The 17710-nt window shown below is 35.4% G+C and overlaps 1 protein-coding gene across 5 annotated transcripts; it reads right to left on the reverse strand.

Annotated features, from left to right (window-relative positions):
- Positions 1 to 558: 558 nt before the first annotated feature.
- On the reverse strand, positions 559 to 12196 carry LOC116290521 (uncharacterized). Of its 5 annotated transcripts, XM_031697567.2 has the most exons (5): positions 12064 to 12196; positions 11769 to 11899; positions 10333 to 10364; positions 3144 to 3976; positions 559 to 1915 (listed from the first exon to the last, which is right to left on the reverse strand). In XM_031697567.2, the coding sequence occupies exons 2-5, from the start codon at positions 11771 to 11773 to the stop codon at positions 1565 to 1567; spliced, it is 1221 nt and encodes a 406-aa protein (XP_031553427.2). In that variant the 5' UTR covers positions 11774 to 11899; positions 12064 to 12196; the 3' UTR covers positions 559 to 1564. The 5 variants fall into 5 exon arrangements, with proteins under 5 accessions (XP_031553427.2, XP_031553431.2, XP_031553429.2 ...); XM_031697571.2 differs by lacking the exons at positions 10333 to 10364; positions 11769 to 11899; positions 12064 to 12196 and adding an exon at positions 9997 to 10258; XM_031697569.2 differs by lacking the exons at positions 10333 to 10364; positions 11769 to 11899; positions 12064 to 12196 and adding an exon at positions 8920 to 9947.
- Between the last annotated feature and the right edge of the window lie 5514 nt (positions 12197 to 17710).

The raw sequence follows: 17710 nt of genomic DNA on the forward strand, positions 1-17710 counted from the left end.
CTAGAGGTTGTTTCAGGGTTTGATCTGTGAGTTAGCCATGCCCTGACTTAGATCAGCCCAGAGGTTGTTTCAGGGTTCGATCTGTGAGTTAGCACTGCCCTGACTTAGATCAGCCCAGAGGTTGTTTCAGGGTTTAATCTGTGAGTTAGCCATGCCTTGACTTAGATCAGCCCAGAGGTTGTTTTAGGGTTCGATCTGTGAGTTAGCCATACCCTGACTTAGATCAGCCCAGAGGTTGTTTCAGGGTTTGATCTGTGAGTTAGCCATACCCTAATTTAGATCAGCCCAGAGGTTGTTTCAAGGTATCGATAAAATGTTGAAGAAGACTATTCGAGGGATACTCATAGATTATTTCTCAAATTTGTGCTTATACTTAAGAAATTTAAAATTAAAACAGTTTGTATTGCATTTTTTCGAAGAAATTTTAGGAGTTTTCTCTTGTAATTTCCTGTTAAAAGAGTCTTGAAAAAGCAGTATTTATTCTAACAAATTTATAATATAATTTTCTCAAAACAAAATAAAATATTGACTGGAACCCAATATTCTTAAGTTCTTCAATAGTTTCAATATTTTCGTATATTTATTCGATTATTTCTTGTGAAAGTGTTTATAAATATATCTATGAATGTGAGAAAGAATTCATGTTTAGTCAAAAAGAACATTTAGCCATAACGTTTTGACAATACGTAAATATTTACCGGAATATTTTCTACACTATTGGCTAAGCATCATATGCTTGATATATTTTCTAAATATTATTCATTTCCGGCCCAACTTAATGGGCCATATTGTTCGATCGATTATATCTTAGTCTATAACTAAACATTGATACCGTGGGAAATACCACTTGCAGCACTTGACCTGCTGTTATCTATATAAAGATGACGTCAAAATCGCTCAAACTTGGATTCAGCTGAAACTTCCTAAAAATACTCTTTAAAGGTCCGATAATCACTGTATGAAGTGTTTTCTCGATATTCAGTACGAAAATATGATATTTTTACGATTATTTTTTGGAGTCTGTGACGTCATACACTCAACATCGAACATCGCTCCATACATTTCTTTGTAGTTTATGATCAAAATATCAGTAGTAAAGGGAGAAAGAAATACCCAAACACCCCAAAATATAAATTATAGTCACAAGTAATGTGAAATAAGCACATTAGCCACCCTTTGGGCTTCATAGGAATAAAAGAAATTAAGGATTTATATACAAAGAAATATATGTAGCAATGTTTGATGTTGAGTGTATGACGTCACAGACTCCAAAAAATAATCGTAAAAATATCATATTTTCGTACTGAATATCGAGAAAACACTTCATACAGTGATTATTGGACCTTTAAAGAGTATTCTTAGGAAGTTTCAGCTGAATCCAAGTTTGAGCGATTTTCGTCGTAGTAGCACTTTAATTTTCTGTTATTTTCTTTATAATCTTCTGCGAATTATATTTTCGTCCAAATCCCTTTTTTTTTTTTACTCGTGTGGGACGTTTTATTTTGTTCCCGTAGCCTGCGTTACTTCTTGCCAGCCGCAACAAACGTATCTACACTCATGCGTATTACACAACTTGGACTTCAATTCTTTGGTCTTTGCTTTCAATAGACTTGTTCGATGCAGCCATGTTTTCCTCGCCTTTAATGACCTTAGTTTTATCAGATTCCACAAGCGTCCATTCCTCATTCAGCGCCATCCATTGCTTTATATATCTGATACTAACTATCAACCAATGGTAAAAGAAAGCGAACCCCAGCATGGCTCCCAAGGCGCCCACCACGTAGAAGATAATACACGGGTTGGAGACACACTTCTGGCTGCCATCTTTAGCGATAGAAGCAATGTTTAGGGTCAGGGCTACAACGAAGGTCAAGAGCCAGATGATGGGCGTTGGCTTCTGATCAGGGCGACGCCACTGTGGAAAGAATACAGAAATAAATCATGCGTGAGGTGGAAAACGAATGGAAAATAGATAAGAAACGGAAGAGTGTTCTTCTTGTCACTCTCTGGTTTAGACGCGTGGGAAAGGGAAGCTTTAGAGTTAGTTGGTAGCATGATACCATAGAGAATTGAGTGGCCATTTAAGTGATTGGATTAAATCATTAATACAGGAAAAACCTATTTCAGTTTCAAGTATTATAGAGGAAGTATTAAGAAAGAATCATAAATAAGGGACGAACCATTAGATACTTGAGGAGGGGGTGGCGTAAATTCCCCCAAAAAATCTCGAGCAAGCACTTCACCTATGAAAAAATATCGCGCAACCTCTCCTTTCAGAAAAGAAATATCTTGGGGGAAAAAATTGGGTGCATAGGTTGTTACAAAAAGATATAGTGCAATATAAATTCCTACAACCCTCCCCCTCAATTCTCTAATAGTTCATCCCTGAGGAAGACGATTCTAATGATACTGAATCAATTATTAACCGATAAGAGATATTGGATAACTATTAAAAACAGGAACATATTTTTATCAATATTTGGTTATCGATATACCAATCGGAAGAGCTTCCTTAGACACAATTCATTATTGTCATTTTCGAGTTCCTCTTTCTATCTCTCCGTCTCTTAATTTTTGTTGAAATGTTTTTTGTTTTGTAATTTGTTTTGCGCTGTTTTTTGTTTTGTTTTCATTGTTGCTACAAAAAGTTGAAGTCTAAAGGAGATGAGTTTTACTAAAGAGTTAAGAAATAAGAAAAAAAAAAAAAGTAAGGAAGAAAAAAAAAAAGGTTCAGAGTACTGAAGGGTAATTTTGGGTAACTTAAAGCGATAGTTACTACAACAACGAAATAACATTATATATCATTAATAAAGAAAAAGAAAAAGAAAAAAACAGGACTGAAAAAAGAAAAAAGGATGGAAGAGAGGAGATAAATAGAGACCAAGAAATAACGGGGGAAAGGGGGAAGGAGAGAAGAGGAAAAAGAAAAGAAAAAAAAAAAAAAAAAAGAAAAGAAAAAGAGGATGAAAACGGAAAGAGAAGGGAAGTTAAGAAGAGTATAGAGAAAATCCAAAAGTAGCTTCAAGGCAGTCGGATTTCTTTAGGTTTAAGGTTTAGTGTTTTTATCTTATCTTTTGCCAGATAGCCCAGTCTTTATCATACTCGTCACTCTACAACACATTTCCGCACTAACACTAACTCACCTTCTTCAGAGGTTTTGTCTTCCGATGTACAGAAAAATTATATAAACATAGTTCACATTTTGTCTTTACACATCGCTTCAGCCAGTCCATGAGACACGATTGATGCACGTATTTGACTGTTCCAGTGCATAGACATGGACTCATAAGCACCTCCGTTTCATCTCCACAATGACAGATCCTGCATGTGTCTCCTTCCAAATGAATAATGTCTCGTTCTTCGTAAACCTGTGTGTTTTCTACATGATCTGATAAATCAATTACACTGTGGCTTGTACTATCCTTATCGTTATCTGTAGATGTATTGTCTTTGTTATCACCGGTATTCCGAATATCTAAACATGAAGTTTGAGGCTTTAGTAAAGCTGGACTGCTTTGTAAATCTGCCAAGTCCAATTCCAATATTTCTTCTTCGCTATTACGACAGTTTTCTTCGTCAAGTTCATCTTTACTTCTTGATATTCTATTTTCATTGTTGTTTTGTGATGTTATTTCTAGGTACGAAGATTCATTAACACTAGGAACGCACTCTGTGAACGGCCTTTCGTCGTTGTTGCTACTGTTATTTGTCCTCTCGTTTGAGGATAAATCTTTGTCCAAATCATTCTGTGTTAAGTCAATATCTTTAGCTAGACAATTTGCCGCTATTTCATCTACTAGAGGCTCACATTCGCTGTCAGAATCAATATTAATTGTGAGTTTTCCATCTTCTGCGTAAACTTTCTTGCTTTCTTGCTCCTTTTCCATAACAGCATCACACTCCGTGTTGTCGTCTTCACTAGCCATCAGCCCTTGTAATTCCAAGACTGTCGAACCAGATTGCCTTCTCGAGTAACCTAAGTACCAAGACAGAATTAGCACACCTCACGAATGTTCATATCAAATAAATATCTCTCTAATCTAGAACAGCAAAGATAGACACTAACCCGAATATTATTTATCTCATTCTAAACAAGCTACGTATAGACAGTCAAGCGTATCATTCAGTGATCTAATACACGACTAATATCAAGACAATTTGATCTATCAGAGCCTTAGTCTTTGTCATTTTTTATCTGTAATTTCGCTTGTGTTTTGCGGCCAGTAAATGAAGCGAAACCAATTTTGAACAACCTTATCAGGCGTTCTGTTTGATCAGTACGATCATTACTCTACAAACATTTGTTTAGGACACGTGCGGTGTAATTTGGCCTCTTTCCAGACGAAAGATGTGACGTTTCATATGATCTGTTTCGTTATCTGCTGTAAAACAATTTCCCCATATCAAAACAAATTCTACAAAATTATCGAAATAATATTCAATTTTTGGAAAAAAAAATATAAAAAATTGTTTAATCAAATTTCCTTGATTTGGAGTTAAAACGGCTTCAACATTTGAAAAAAAGTTCTGTCCAAGTGTCAGTGTTAGGCTTTGAATTTGAATTTGAACTTATTATTATTGCAGCCAGTATGTTGACCTTTAAGAAATCAATACCTATAATTATGTAATGACGATATGTTATGTTGAAACGGCCATCTCTCTGTAGCAACGGCAAAAGGCCATCATATACGGATAGACTCACTTTAGATTTACTTGCATTACATTAGAAAGTCCCTTACGAGTTATTAGAGGTTAAAACTTTTTTCTAAGCATCGCTTCAAAAGATGACACTCTAATGCCAAATAATCTCTCCCAAGATTAGCAAAAGTAACAACACAAGAAAATTCTTATCTGTGATAAATTTCGTAAGTTAAGAAGCCCAGGTTGTTTTGAAATTAGAATAGAAATATGCCATTCCCACCTGAGACGTTTTCAGCTGTTTCTTTTTGGCGATTGTATAAAGCACTGAAGTGTTCAAACAGTCCAGAGAAACGCGTCTGCCCAGAGGCGTCGGGGGAAATGGTGGGAACTCAAAACCACGGAATATAATTTGAAACCTTATAGATTTTCGGTACTTCTCTTTCTCATCTTTGAGTTGTACGACATTATCAAAAATCTATACTTAATGAAGATACGACTATAACTATGGTCTTGCTCTCAAATTATTAGTCCATTGCGCGTTTGGTCACAACTGAAAGAAAAATGGCGGGAACGGAATATCACGGAACTTTTCGTTTTTCGTTTCGATAAGTGTTTACGTGTATCTTAGCAACGTCTGCGCTACGTTTTGACTATTTTTAGTTTTATTATACTCAATATTGTCTTTCATAGTTTTATTGTATAAAGTTTCGCAGGAGATAAAACTATAAGATTAAAAAAGACGTAAATAAGGAAAATAATTTATGAAATGCATGACGCCATTTTCAGTCTTTGTGTTCGTTGCTGTCGTTTTTGTTCATGAGTTTTTAAAGTGTTTACTTGACAAAGTTAAGTAAAATATTAAGTAGAAAATGAAAAGTGGCGAGTTTCTTTCCCTTCGTGAGGCTGAGCTAAACGAAAAAAGGAGAAGGACCTTTCCAATACAAGCAGAACTGACAAAAGGCGTTTTCCTACATGAGTCGGTTCATCTTCTCATATTTTTGATTTCATGCAAAATTTAGATTAAAAACGGCTTCTTCACGAGCTAGTCTCTTTAGTGTCGTTTAGTACTCTGCGAACGGCCAAGCAAAATTCGATTTTTTTCTTTGAAAATTTCGAAGCATTACTATATTGAGTCTACGTGTAAGTTAGGCAATTTTGTTTTCCTTTTAAAAGTTGTCAAACAGAACGCTAAATAGTATGGGTTAACTTCGATATCTTGATTATCCTGGCGTCTTTCTTACCTTAAATTAACTACTTTGATTTAACCGAGTAATATCAGAATACGAAGACTTGCGTCCATGTAAAAGCGACAGAATTTCTTTCCTTTAGCATTGCAAACTGAAAGTAGATGACTTTCCATCTTCTCCTTTATTCATATTCAAAAATACTTGGATATTTACTTTCAGTTCTTTCAGCTAGACGAAACCCACTAACCCCTCCCAAAAATTCGCAAAATTGTCTGAATAATATATAATTTCATTCCATCTTGTTTCAATAAACAATGCAAATATAACTATTATAGCTATTTGTCTACATTAAAAATCCTGCTTGATAAAAATACCTAAACATTTTTCCAGTACATGAAAATCAAGGCTCTCGTTGGCAACTGTATACGACGAACTCCATAGTTATTGTAGCTTCTAAGGCTGCGGTTTATTTAGAAGCCGAAAGCTATAGTTATTAAAGGGAACATCTAGCAAGAAATATAATTATATATATTCCGGGAAATACTAATTAAAATGAAAACTTAAAAACATTTTAAAAACTACATCAACAAATAAAAGACAAACAAGAAACCAATTATCGAGCTAAAAATAATTCCCAATTTAATTTGTTCGCGCAGAACTAAACAGGAAAGTATCACGCTAAAGTGTCGGACGAATCGTTCTCTGCTAACAGAGTCTCCCTCGTTTGTCAATTCTTGGCAGAGAAAATGGGAGACTCTGCTAGAAGGGAACGATTCCATTTTCTCTTCCAATATAATCGCCAACGACGGAGACTCTGAGACTCTGCTAGCAGGGAAGACGAATCGAGTCCGACTTACCAAAACGGCTGATTTTCCCGCTTGCCATTTATAATTTTTCCCCCATTTGCTTGAGACGAAAATCTTCCATGAGGTCTTAATTACGACTATTGTTGTGGTAGATGGACCCTAGATATTTGTCCAGGGCGAGATTTGATACATAGATTATTTAATACAAAGTACCACCAGTTATAATGCTAATACTTTAAAAAATACAGGTTAAATGTTCCAGCGAAGTTTTGGTTTATGACCAAAATTAACAGGTACCAAAACAATTCAAATGTAAATCGTTAACGTGAAAGACCTAAATACGATCTTAGATTTCGGTTTGGCAAACACATTACTGACTTTTCCTCAAACCTCGGAGAATATGAATTTTTCTCAGCTATAAATTCTTTTTTAAGATTTTTTGAATTTTTGATTTATTCTGAAATAAGACATCATGTGTCATCTTTGTCAAATGCTGCTGGTGTCTTTTCTGCAACAAATTAACGTTGAAGAATTCATCGCTTGTTTAATGCAGGGTGCCACTTTTTTCTGGGTGGATCCTGAATGAGGTCAAAACTCGACCCGTTTCTTATAGGAAAAAAAAAAGTTATTAGTACACGAAAGCATAAAAATAAAATCGAAAGGCTTTAGTATCTAACTTGCATAGGTGACTCATAAGATTACACCACTTTCCTTTTTCAGAAATGATAAAATCACTTAGGAAACCTCTATCATTTTACAAAGTCATAGAAAATATCAACTTGCTCGTCTATCCTTACGTTTTGCACTTTTTTCTTCGCCAAGAAATACTAATTTTCCATCGTCAGTATTTACAGTAAAAAGTTACCAGCTACCAGCTTTTTTTTGGCAAAAAATAATTGCATGCGAAAAAAGTATTTGCACCATCCATTTACTACGATTTTTCAGAATTATCACTAAGCTATTTCTAAAAATATGCGATAATGTGTTTGTTCAATTAAAGATCTATTTAGTTTCGGTATAAAACTAACATTATTGTTTTAAATGAATTTCCTCAAGAGGGGCCAATATATTTAAAAAGATAACTTGCAACACTAGCCAAAACAAAGCTGGGGAAAAAAAAGGCAAAAAAAATCATCAATGAAAAATTTCTGATTTTCTTAAAATCGACTCCTGAATAAAACGACATTGTTTAGATAAAATCAAAAAAATTACTGTACTTTAAATCATTCCTTATTTTTCTTTGATACGAAAAAAATTTGCAAATAATATATTACTAATTTCATTAGTGGGTATTTTACTTTTTTTTTTGTTTTGCCGTAAACTGTGAGTCCTCAAAAAAATGAATTGAAAGAAGGCTAACTCTAGTTCCGGTTTACTCCTGTGAGTTCAGAGGCTTTTGTTCAACATTTTAGCTCTTACGAAGGTACTTTTTAGTCAATGTTTGATATACCTCTGTTATTTCGATCATAACGTTTTTAAAAATCTAACAATTTACTTATTTTTCGCCATCAGATGACATTGTTTTTCCTGTTTTGGTTCATCAAGTAAAAAATATGTAATAAATTCCTTGAATTCATAGCGGAAATCTGGTGGTAAAATTAACTTGGAGGAATTGAAGAAAATCTGTAAAGGTCAAACGCCTTGCAGAGCAAACTTGCTGACCAATGGTTCATCAATTTAAAAATAATAAACTCACTTTTATCTTCAGTTGAATAACTCGTGCGAAAGACCAATTGATATGAAAAGACCATTTACTGTGGTCGAGAATAACTAAGTTGATAAATTCAATCTATACAATCTCTACCACGAATTATATCAATTATTATATATCTTGTAACCTGAACTTTAAAACATATGTTGCATTGAATAGCCTGGATTTGAAAGTTCGAAGCCTCTTAATATCAAGAATATCGGGAACTCAAGGAATAGATAGTAGTCTGTGTATAGTAAAGTATCTCAGATATCAGTACATAAGTGATATAATGGTTCCCACGCGCTTAGTTAATTCTAAATCAAAGTTCCAAAAGTCTCACTGAAGGCCTCATACTTACCTCTAAAATCGTGAAAAATCTAACTTCTTCGAAGCCTGAGACGAAAAGCTATGGAGTGGAGATCGCTTAACTTAGCTTCGTAAAATTTGACTGATTTCTTAAAATATCCACGCTTTCCGAGGTCAAGGGAAATGAAAATATTTTTGGAATACTTTCCCACGTTTTGTCAACGTTCATTTCCTGACAAACCTTGATAAACCGCAGACTAGTGTAGAAATAGCTCGCAATGCTTACCTTGGTTGGAAAGATTTTGTGTTCAAAGGCTTTTGCTTGTCTGTGCAGTCAGTGAAGAGAGTCTACCCCACGGACGAAAGATGTGGTTTTGGCTGTACTCAAGACAAGACTGTAAAATACTACATACACATGCATGCCTACACTTGCCCTAGGCAGAGTCTTTTAAGGTGTTAAAAAAAGCTAAAAGCGTTAGGCACCAAAAGTTACGTAATACTACTTCGACGACACCACAGTTTGAACGCCTCTTGCTAATGTGGTCGTTGCTAGAGGTTTTTAAAGATCTTAAAATTTTAATTTATCAAGCAGAGTGCCCCTATGCGGGTGGCAATCAATGTCTGTTGTTCATCCGTTTCAGCCATCGATTATGCTAATTGAGATCTTAACAAAGCAGCCCAGCTGTCATTGTCGTATTATCTTTAATTCATCGACTGAAAGACAAAGAAAATAGCGGGCGTAGTGTTCCTGCAGACTCGCTCTACTTTTTGTTTGGCTTTGTTGTTTGGTCTTTGAGTATTTACGACAAGAAAACAATCACTGTGAGTAAGGACACACGAACAATCTCGAGTTTATTTTTCGTACATAACTACACGTAGAAACTATGGAATTCTTCATCCTCTCAATAGAGGGGAAAGCTTTAACTTCATAAATGAGTGAGTGAAAAACACTTCTAAAAGAGCGGTGGTTTGACTCAAGTACGGTAATCATACGATAAGTCGAACACGTGGACTCGACCAATCAGCGCGCTCCGTTAAAATCACAAAGACTTGCTATGTTTGTTGTCAGCATAAACTTTCTTATAAATGTGTTCGGCTTTCTACTTTGCTCTATCCCTAGATTGCATCGTTATTATAAGAGAAAACATAGAATTTACTTAGTTTGTATATCTTATTCTCGACTACCAAGTTGCGAGTAGTTTTAGAAATGTCGTGTTTAACAGGCTCACTTTTGGCGGGAAATTAAGGTCGTTGGAGCAGAACTTCGTTTTTTAATTCTTTAGGGACATTCACATGGGAACACTTTTAGTGTATCTGATCCCTTTAATATACTAAACTCATCCAAAACCACAAGTCTACTCACCTATACATAAGCATATATCCTTACAACAACTGCAAACGCGTTGACGAAACTTCTACATTCCGACTTGTTTTATTTTAGGAAATGTGTGTTCAAGTGAAGTTGACATTTAGTCTGGGATTGATGTAAATTGTTGGGGCGCACGAAGCCTCTAATGTATCGTAGTACATTTGAGCCTGTGGTTCAGCGGTTTTCGTTGATAGGTAACGAAAACGAGGCTGAAGTTGACAAGGAAGTTCACTTACATTGTGCAGTCTGTCTTCCTGACCTAATATTTCATCATAGAATTGTTTAGAATATAATCATAAGAATCGATAGATATAATTTAAAAATAGATACCTGAATTGTTGGGTTCATTCCGATTATTGGCCCTATAAAATAACACGAAATGAAACTGGTGAAGTTAAGATAAAAATAACTACAGAAGAAAATGAGAAGAGTAAAGAAGTGAAGAAAGAAAAGGGAAGAAAAGAAAAGATAAGAAGAAAAAGAAAAGTGAAGAGGAGAGAGAGAAAAAGATGAAAATAGAATGGAATAGGATGATATAAAATGGGAAAACGGAATAAACAAAATAGAAAAGAATGAAATAGAATAAATGGTTATCGAATGGACATGAACTGTTTGAAAGTTGAATGGAAAGACATGAAATAGAATAGAATAGAATAACACTGAAACAAAATGAAAGTTAGTCTACTACACAGCCGTTATTACTTTTGTCACGCAATGCTCCTTCTCCTTCAGTGCAGTTTGCTTTGCGCAAGGGCACTTAGACTCCCCCACAGCCGCTTTTAGTGTCGTCACGCAACGCTTTCTCCCTACTCAGGGGAGAAAGCGTTGCGTGACGACACTGAAAGCGGCTGTGGGGGAGACTAAAGGGCACTCGGACATTAAAGGTGGTTGGATTTCTATATAGTTTTTTTTTTTTTCCTTTCCATTATTTGAATTAAATTAACGTTATACTTGTTTACTTATCTTGTGTCCGTGTTCCTTCGTTCGCTGTTATAATGCAGACGTTTCCTTCCAAAGGTCAAACGGTTTAAATAGCTGATGAGCGTTACTTCTTTAACGGCCTTTCCGTACTTGACTCTGTTTGTACCAACAACAACGCGACCGCGTGATGCTCCTTACGTCAGTAATACTCAACCGTCCTAGAGTTGATATTGTTAATCAAATTCACCTTAAGTTCCATATAGAGCTGGGATTTAAAGTGAATTTGATTAACCATATTGACTCTAGGACGCGGTCGCGGTCATCACGCGGTCATCACGCGGTCATCACGCGGTCGCGTTGTCGTTGGTACGGAAAGTACGGAAAGGCCGTTAAAGAAGTAACGCTCATCGGCCGGCTATTCAAACCGTTTGACCTTTGGAAGAAAACGGCTGCATCTTAACAGCGAAGGAACACGGAAAGATAAGTAAACAAGTATAAGGTTAATGTAATTAAAATAATGGAAAGGAAAAAAATTTTTTTCAAAAATCCAACCACGTTTGGTGTCCTAGTGCCCTTGCTTTGCGTGACGACACTAATAGCGGCTGCGTACAAGACTAAACGAAAGTGAAAAAGACTCGTTTTAACCTGGTTCCCAGGGCCCACTCTCCTCCTCTTGACAGGAGAGTAGACATTGGGAACGAGGATGGACAACCACTAATAAATTCATTTAAATAATTCTTTTTCAAAAAATATTTAATAATATTTTTATGAACATATACTGCTCCAGTCCTCAAATTTATTTATTTATTTATGCTAGATTTTGAGTGTTTTGAAGAAGTGCTTACCTCATGAGTTTTCGCCTTGACTTTGAAGTAAACTTCAGTTGTACACGATTGAATTATAGAATAATTCCTGAACGACGTTTTCTTCGAGATGTTGTTCCTGAAGACACCATCTATCTAACCAATTCGTTACTCTACCATGAAAAGAATAAAATCATTTATAGCGACTTCTGATATGATAATTTCACTAGGAACTATATATTTCAAAATCGATAAACACCGTCCCACACTGAGTATTTAATTCCTTGGAAATACCAGCCTTTTATACCATAAGCTTATACTTAAAATATTCCCAAACCTTTGAGTATCTGGACCTCGTAAATGTCTAATGCCACGAAGATGTACTCGTACACAGAAAATTTACCTAGATATTTATAACAATTACGATAATCAGTATTCTGGTGAATCGTGCTCAAATTTCATCAAGGTTATTTCCCTGCTGCTCAAGCTTGTCACTAGCCAACCAATCATCGACCTCCGTGGTCCATGATGCAAGTCACGCCTGAGGGAGCAGATATGTTGTTGGGCTAAAACTCCTGATATTCCGTCTATAAGATGGATGTTTTCGAAACATAATATCGTCATTTAGAGAAGCTTTTATCAAGGTGCTATTTCATTACCCATTAAGGCCTATATTTTGATTTATATACGAGTTTTTGACTGCAATTTTTATCGCTGTTATTCAGGCAGATTAAGTCGATAGTTACCTATGACGTCATGGTTCGAATAAACTCACACGTTTGTCCAATAGTTGACTGTAAAATTTCTATATTGCAAAGAAAATATACGTATAATTTTAGAAAAATAAAAAATTTTCGCGAAGATTTACATATTTAATTATTTATGATCACGACAAGCTGCATGTCTAATGGTTGCTAAGGAACGAGAATGACGTCATGGATATAATGAAAACATTCTAATAGGTTTCGTAGAAGTGGTTAAACGCTTCCGCTTTCTATGCTAATCAAAAGAGCCGTAATGTAAGGCTAAAAATAAAAAATGCGACAGGATGCCTTTCGAAATTCTACTTCCATTTTATTCTTTACTTCATGATTTTTTATTTAGTTCTTCCTTCCTTCGCGATCATTCTTCTCTCTCTCTTTCTTTTTTTTTTTCCTTTTTTCTTTCTATTTATCATTATTCTTCCCATCGATAATTTAAACACAAAACTAGTGTACGTCCTGTTCTTCATAGTGATGACTTCCCTGATGAAGTATTCACGATCATAAAGTCGAACGTTTCTTTTTTGATTTGCCAGCGATTATTTTTTTAAGTCCATGTTGAATCTGCATTGTACTTTGTTTTACTGCTGAGTGACAATTCGCGGACTCAGGTGTCAACAGACCGCCTGCGATCGGCTGCGATCATATGTGAACGATCGATTTGAGATCCACGGTTGAGTGGATTCTGCGATCGAGCGATCGTCTGCGATCATATGTGAACCAGGCTTAAACCAATGCTTACCTAAAACTATGCCGGAAGTTTAAGGTATAAGATCAAAACAATTCAGGTCAATTTTATGAATTCATATCGAAAAATCCCATAGAAATGTACGATAATTCTAATGATAAAGCTCCTGTTCTTGTATCGTGGCCCGCCACTTGAAGTTTCTTAAATATGGATGAGCGCGCAACCTTTAGAAAACGGTCTATTACCATCTTACGGAAACCCAATTTTGAGGAGGGAGGGGTGGGGAAGGCCGGTGCCCATCACCTCCGCGGGGACTGAAATCTTCGATTTCGTTCTCAAATATCTCCAAATCTAAAAGTCAAATCGAAAAAATGAATAAACTATCCTTCTGCGTGAATCCTAAACAACACACTTCAGCAGAATGTATACTACGAACACTAAAGGCCGGTTTAGACGGTACGATTTTCGCCTACAACTATCGTATACAACACGCTCGCGCCATCCTACAACTCGAGTCGTAGCGTGTAAATCAAGCCTACAACTCGCCTACGACAGACGCGAGCGTGTTGTATACGATAGTTGTAGGCGAAAATCGTACCGTCTAAACCGGCCTTAAGAAAATCGAGCATTTCAACAGGTCTCTGAGCCGGGGGAGGGTTTTTTTTTACCTGCACCCTCCACCTAAATTAATAAAATCAGAACCCTATTTTGGACAAATAGGTAAAAACAATGGCAAAACTATATATAATTGGTTTTCGCGCGGTATGCTAATAAGGATCACCCTATTTACTCTAGCTTTTCGTTTCACTTTAATAACAGGTGGAATGAATGACAAACTACGACAGCCCCTACCGGTCTGAATATTCAACTAGTAAAACACATAATGAATATCTGAAGTCTAGATAGGGCTATAATTACAGTACGACCGACTTCAATTAAAGCTACGCACTGGGTTGGACGGTGTCTATCCTGGCTTACCACGAAGACAAAACATTTCAAGGTAACATTTGTTATTCTCGTGTATCGGCAACAGGTGGGCCAGGATTGAATTTATGGATATATTTATGTGAATGAAAAACGCGAAAGTTAATTTTACTGTTTTACTCAGTCTAACTATTCCTTTCTGCTGTCAATAGACATCAATTTTGAAAACATTTATAGCTGTTAAACTTATAAATATGTACACGTTTTGTTTCTAAGCTCGTACGAGTGGGTTAGCGTTTTCAATTAGCTTAATGCCAATATTCACGAAAACGCGATTCATTTTTCCTTTTCTCCAGTTCTCCGCTTTCTGTGCTTTATTGAATAAAAAAGCCATAAAATTCAACTTATATGAACTTTTTATCCTTTTTCTATACTATGTAAGGAGAATATATTTCGAATTAAGTAAGTCGATCATGAACAGGAGCGTGTAGTTTGGACTATTATATCGATATTCGTGTTTATCTTTACAGGGTTTATATTAAGGGTAGGGGATCGGAGATAATGTTCCTTTAAAAATGAGCAAAATTCTCCGGCTTTAACTACCATGATTTCTATTATTTCAAAACTTCTCCGGCTATTTCATGCATTATATTCTCCTATTATTTCAAAACCGTTAATGAAAACCCTGCCATGACGCTCTCTGGCTAGTTCATGATGCCAAGACTCTCTGGCTAGTTAATGATCTTCTCCTATCATTTCAAAACTTAATGAAAACCCTGCCAGTACTCTCTAACTAGTTCATTATCTTCTCCTATCATTTCAAAACTTAATGAAAACCCTGCCAGGACACTCCGGCTGGTTCATGATGCCAAGACACTCTTGCTAGTTAATGATATTCTCCTATCATTTCAAAACTTGATGAAAACCCTGCCAGTACTCTCTAACTAGTTCATTAGTCTTCTCCTATCATTACAAATTAAAACTTAATGAAAACCCTACCAGTACTCTCTAACTAGTTCATTAGTCTTCTCCTATCATTTCAAAACTCAATGAAAACCCTGCCAGTACTCTCTAACTAGTTCATGATCTTCTCATATCATTTCAAAGCTTAATGAAAACCCTGCCAGGACACTCCGGCTGGTTCATGATGCCAAGATTCTCTAACTAGTTCATTATCTTCTCCTATTATTTCAAAACTTAATGAAAACCCTGCCAGGACACTCCGGCTGGTTCGTGATGCCAAGACTCTCCGGCTAGTTTATGATCTTCTGCTGTTATTTCAAAACTTAATGAAAACCCTGCCAGGACACTCCGGCTGGTTCATGATGCCAGTACTCTCTGACTAGTTCATTATCTTCTCCTAAATTCAAAACTTAATGAAAACCCTGCCAGGACGCTCCGGCTAGTTCATGATCTTCTATTGATTCCAAAACTTCATAAAAGCTCTGTCTTCACAAAACTGCAATCGTCGTATTCGTCTCCGTGCTGTCGAACTGTCAATTGCCTATCCTCTAGAATCATACTATACGCAAAAATGCCTTCTTAATACTGAAACAAGAAATGTTTGGACCGACAAATTTCATCCTAGAGAAACAGCATTGTATTTTAAGTATTCTTAAAAAAATATAATTCCACGAACGAAATTCATTACCCATTTCTACTTTTTTCCCCAATTGTTTGGTATACTTTTGACCATCTGTTTCGTGCCGTATCAGTAAAAGAAAGGAAAATTAAATGGTCCTACTGAGTGAGCGATACCTACAGGTCCCAATCATTCATCGTGTTGGCTAGTAACTTAGTAACTATGTTTTCCATAATTTTAATAAAAATGGTTGGAATGTTTGGTGCGGTGCGCTTCCTCTCGCATAGCTTCAAACCTCGGACTCTTCGTGACATGCGAGCGGAGGGGCATGTTGGTACTCTCTTGTGCTTCGAGGGTTTTTCCTCTGGCTATACTGGGCCCCCTATGTATTCCTAATTATATATATATATATAGTATATTCCTTTTATATTCCTTTTATATTCCTATTGTATATAGATAGTATATTTAGCTGGGTCTCCCCGATTAGCAAAGCACGTGTGCCAAGCTAGAAGTCTTTTGAGACTGTAATAAAGTTTATTAATACAGTATTATTATTGTTCTCCGGTTTCCTTCCTCCCTTCGCAAAAACCCTAATTAAAAAAAAAACAAAGAAAAAAAAAAAAAAAAAAAAAAAAAAAAAAAAAAAAAAAACAAACAAAAAAAAAAAAAACAACAACAACAACAAAAACCGGATAGAATCCGAGTTTGGAATTCTAATATTGTTGCTGTAGAGATAGAGTGCTTTTACTTGGCCCGTGAAACAAAGTTGTATAATCAATTATTGACTAACACTGAAAGTAAAACAAATAAAACTATGGAATTGGTGTCTATTACTATGGATATTACGTTGACTATTCTTACTCGGTCGTAGTAAAATCACTCTACTATTTAAAGAGCAACGTCTTAGAATGATTCAACTTTCCGTGAAAAGATACTAGGCCTAATACATACCAGAGTAATAGACACTCCATTGTTTTCTTTTCGTGTTTTTCTTTTTTGTTTTGTTTGATTTTCTTTTTTGTTTTTTGTTTTCTTTTTTTTTTTTTTTTTTTTTTTTTTTTTTTTTTTTTTTTTTTTTTTTTTTTTTCGTTTGTTTGTTTGTTTGTTGTTTTTTTTTTTTTTTTTTTTTTTGTTGACTGTTAGTCACTATATAATACAACTTTATTTCATGAATTTATTGATGAATATTATGGATAACAGAGTACAACGTTTCGTATTCATTACTGAAGCCATTTATTTCATTGTCTAAGTAAAGTTACTCTAAAACAAACTCTATTTTGTACTATCTTGTTTCTAAATATCTGTAGTTTAAAACTTTGGCCTATTTTTCTTTAGGGAAACAACGACTTATTAATAATTGGACATCAAATATCACACAGATGCAGTAAAGCAGGCTCACACTTATGAATTCGCTACCAAATGTAAGTAGAGTTGCTATCGAATTTTCCAATGCTATAGAAGTCCCTGCCATTACAAAATCATTACAGGAGCTTATGATTTCTAAAACAATCTTAAAGTCAAAAATTCACTTCTCAAATTGTGAAAAAAAATCGCGTATTTCGACAATGTTCATCACATTCTTTATCCTTTTTCTAAAATATCAGATACAGTCAATGTCATTAACGTTGTCCACCTAAAAAAAGACATTTACACATTTACGCATTTAGACATTTACACATTTAGACTAAAGTGAGCCTGAACTTAAATGTAAAATTCAACTCATCAATCGAAAATCCAGAATGCCCCGACCATTTAGTGCGGACTTAAGATGGAGAATGGTATTTCAGCGTTTGTTTTATGCCAGAACGTTCGAGGAAACACGTGATATTTCTTTTAGTCTAAATGTGTAAATGTGTAAATGTGTAAATGTGTAAATGTGTAAATGTCTAAATGTGTAAATATCTAAATGTCTTTTTTCGGTGGACAACGTTAATGACATTGACTGTATCTTAACAAAATTATAGTGTACAAGTTTGAAGCCATTATTTTTAAGAAAGCGACATTACATTCCCCACATGAACCACACTTC

This window comes from Actinia tenebrosa, unplaced genomic scaffold, assembly GCF_029948245.1.
Source record: "Actinia tenebrosa isolate PJP-AT-01 unplaced genomic scaffold, QUT_ActTen_1.0 PGA_scaffold14__42_contigs__length_11649687, whole genome shotgun sequence".
NCBI classification, from domain to species: Eukaryota; Metazoa; Cnidaria; class Anthozoa; order Actiniaria; family Actiniidae; genus Actinia; species Actinia tenebrosa.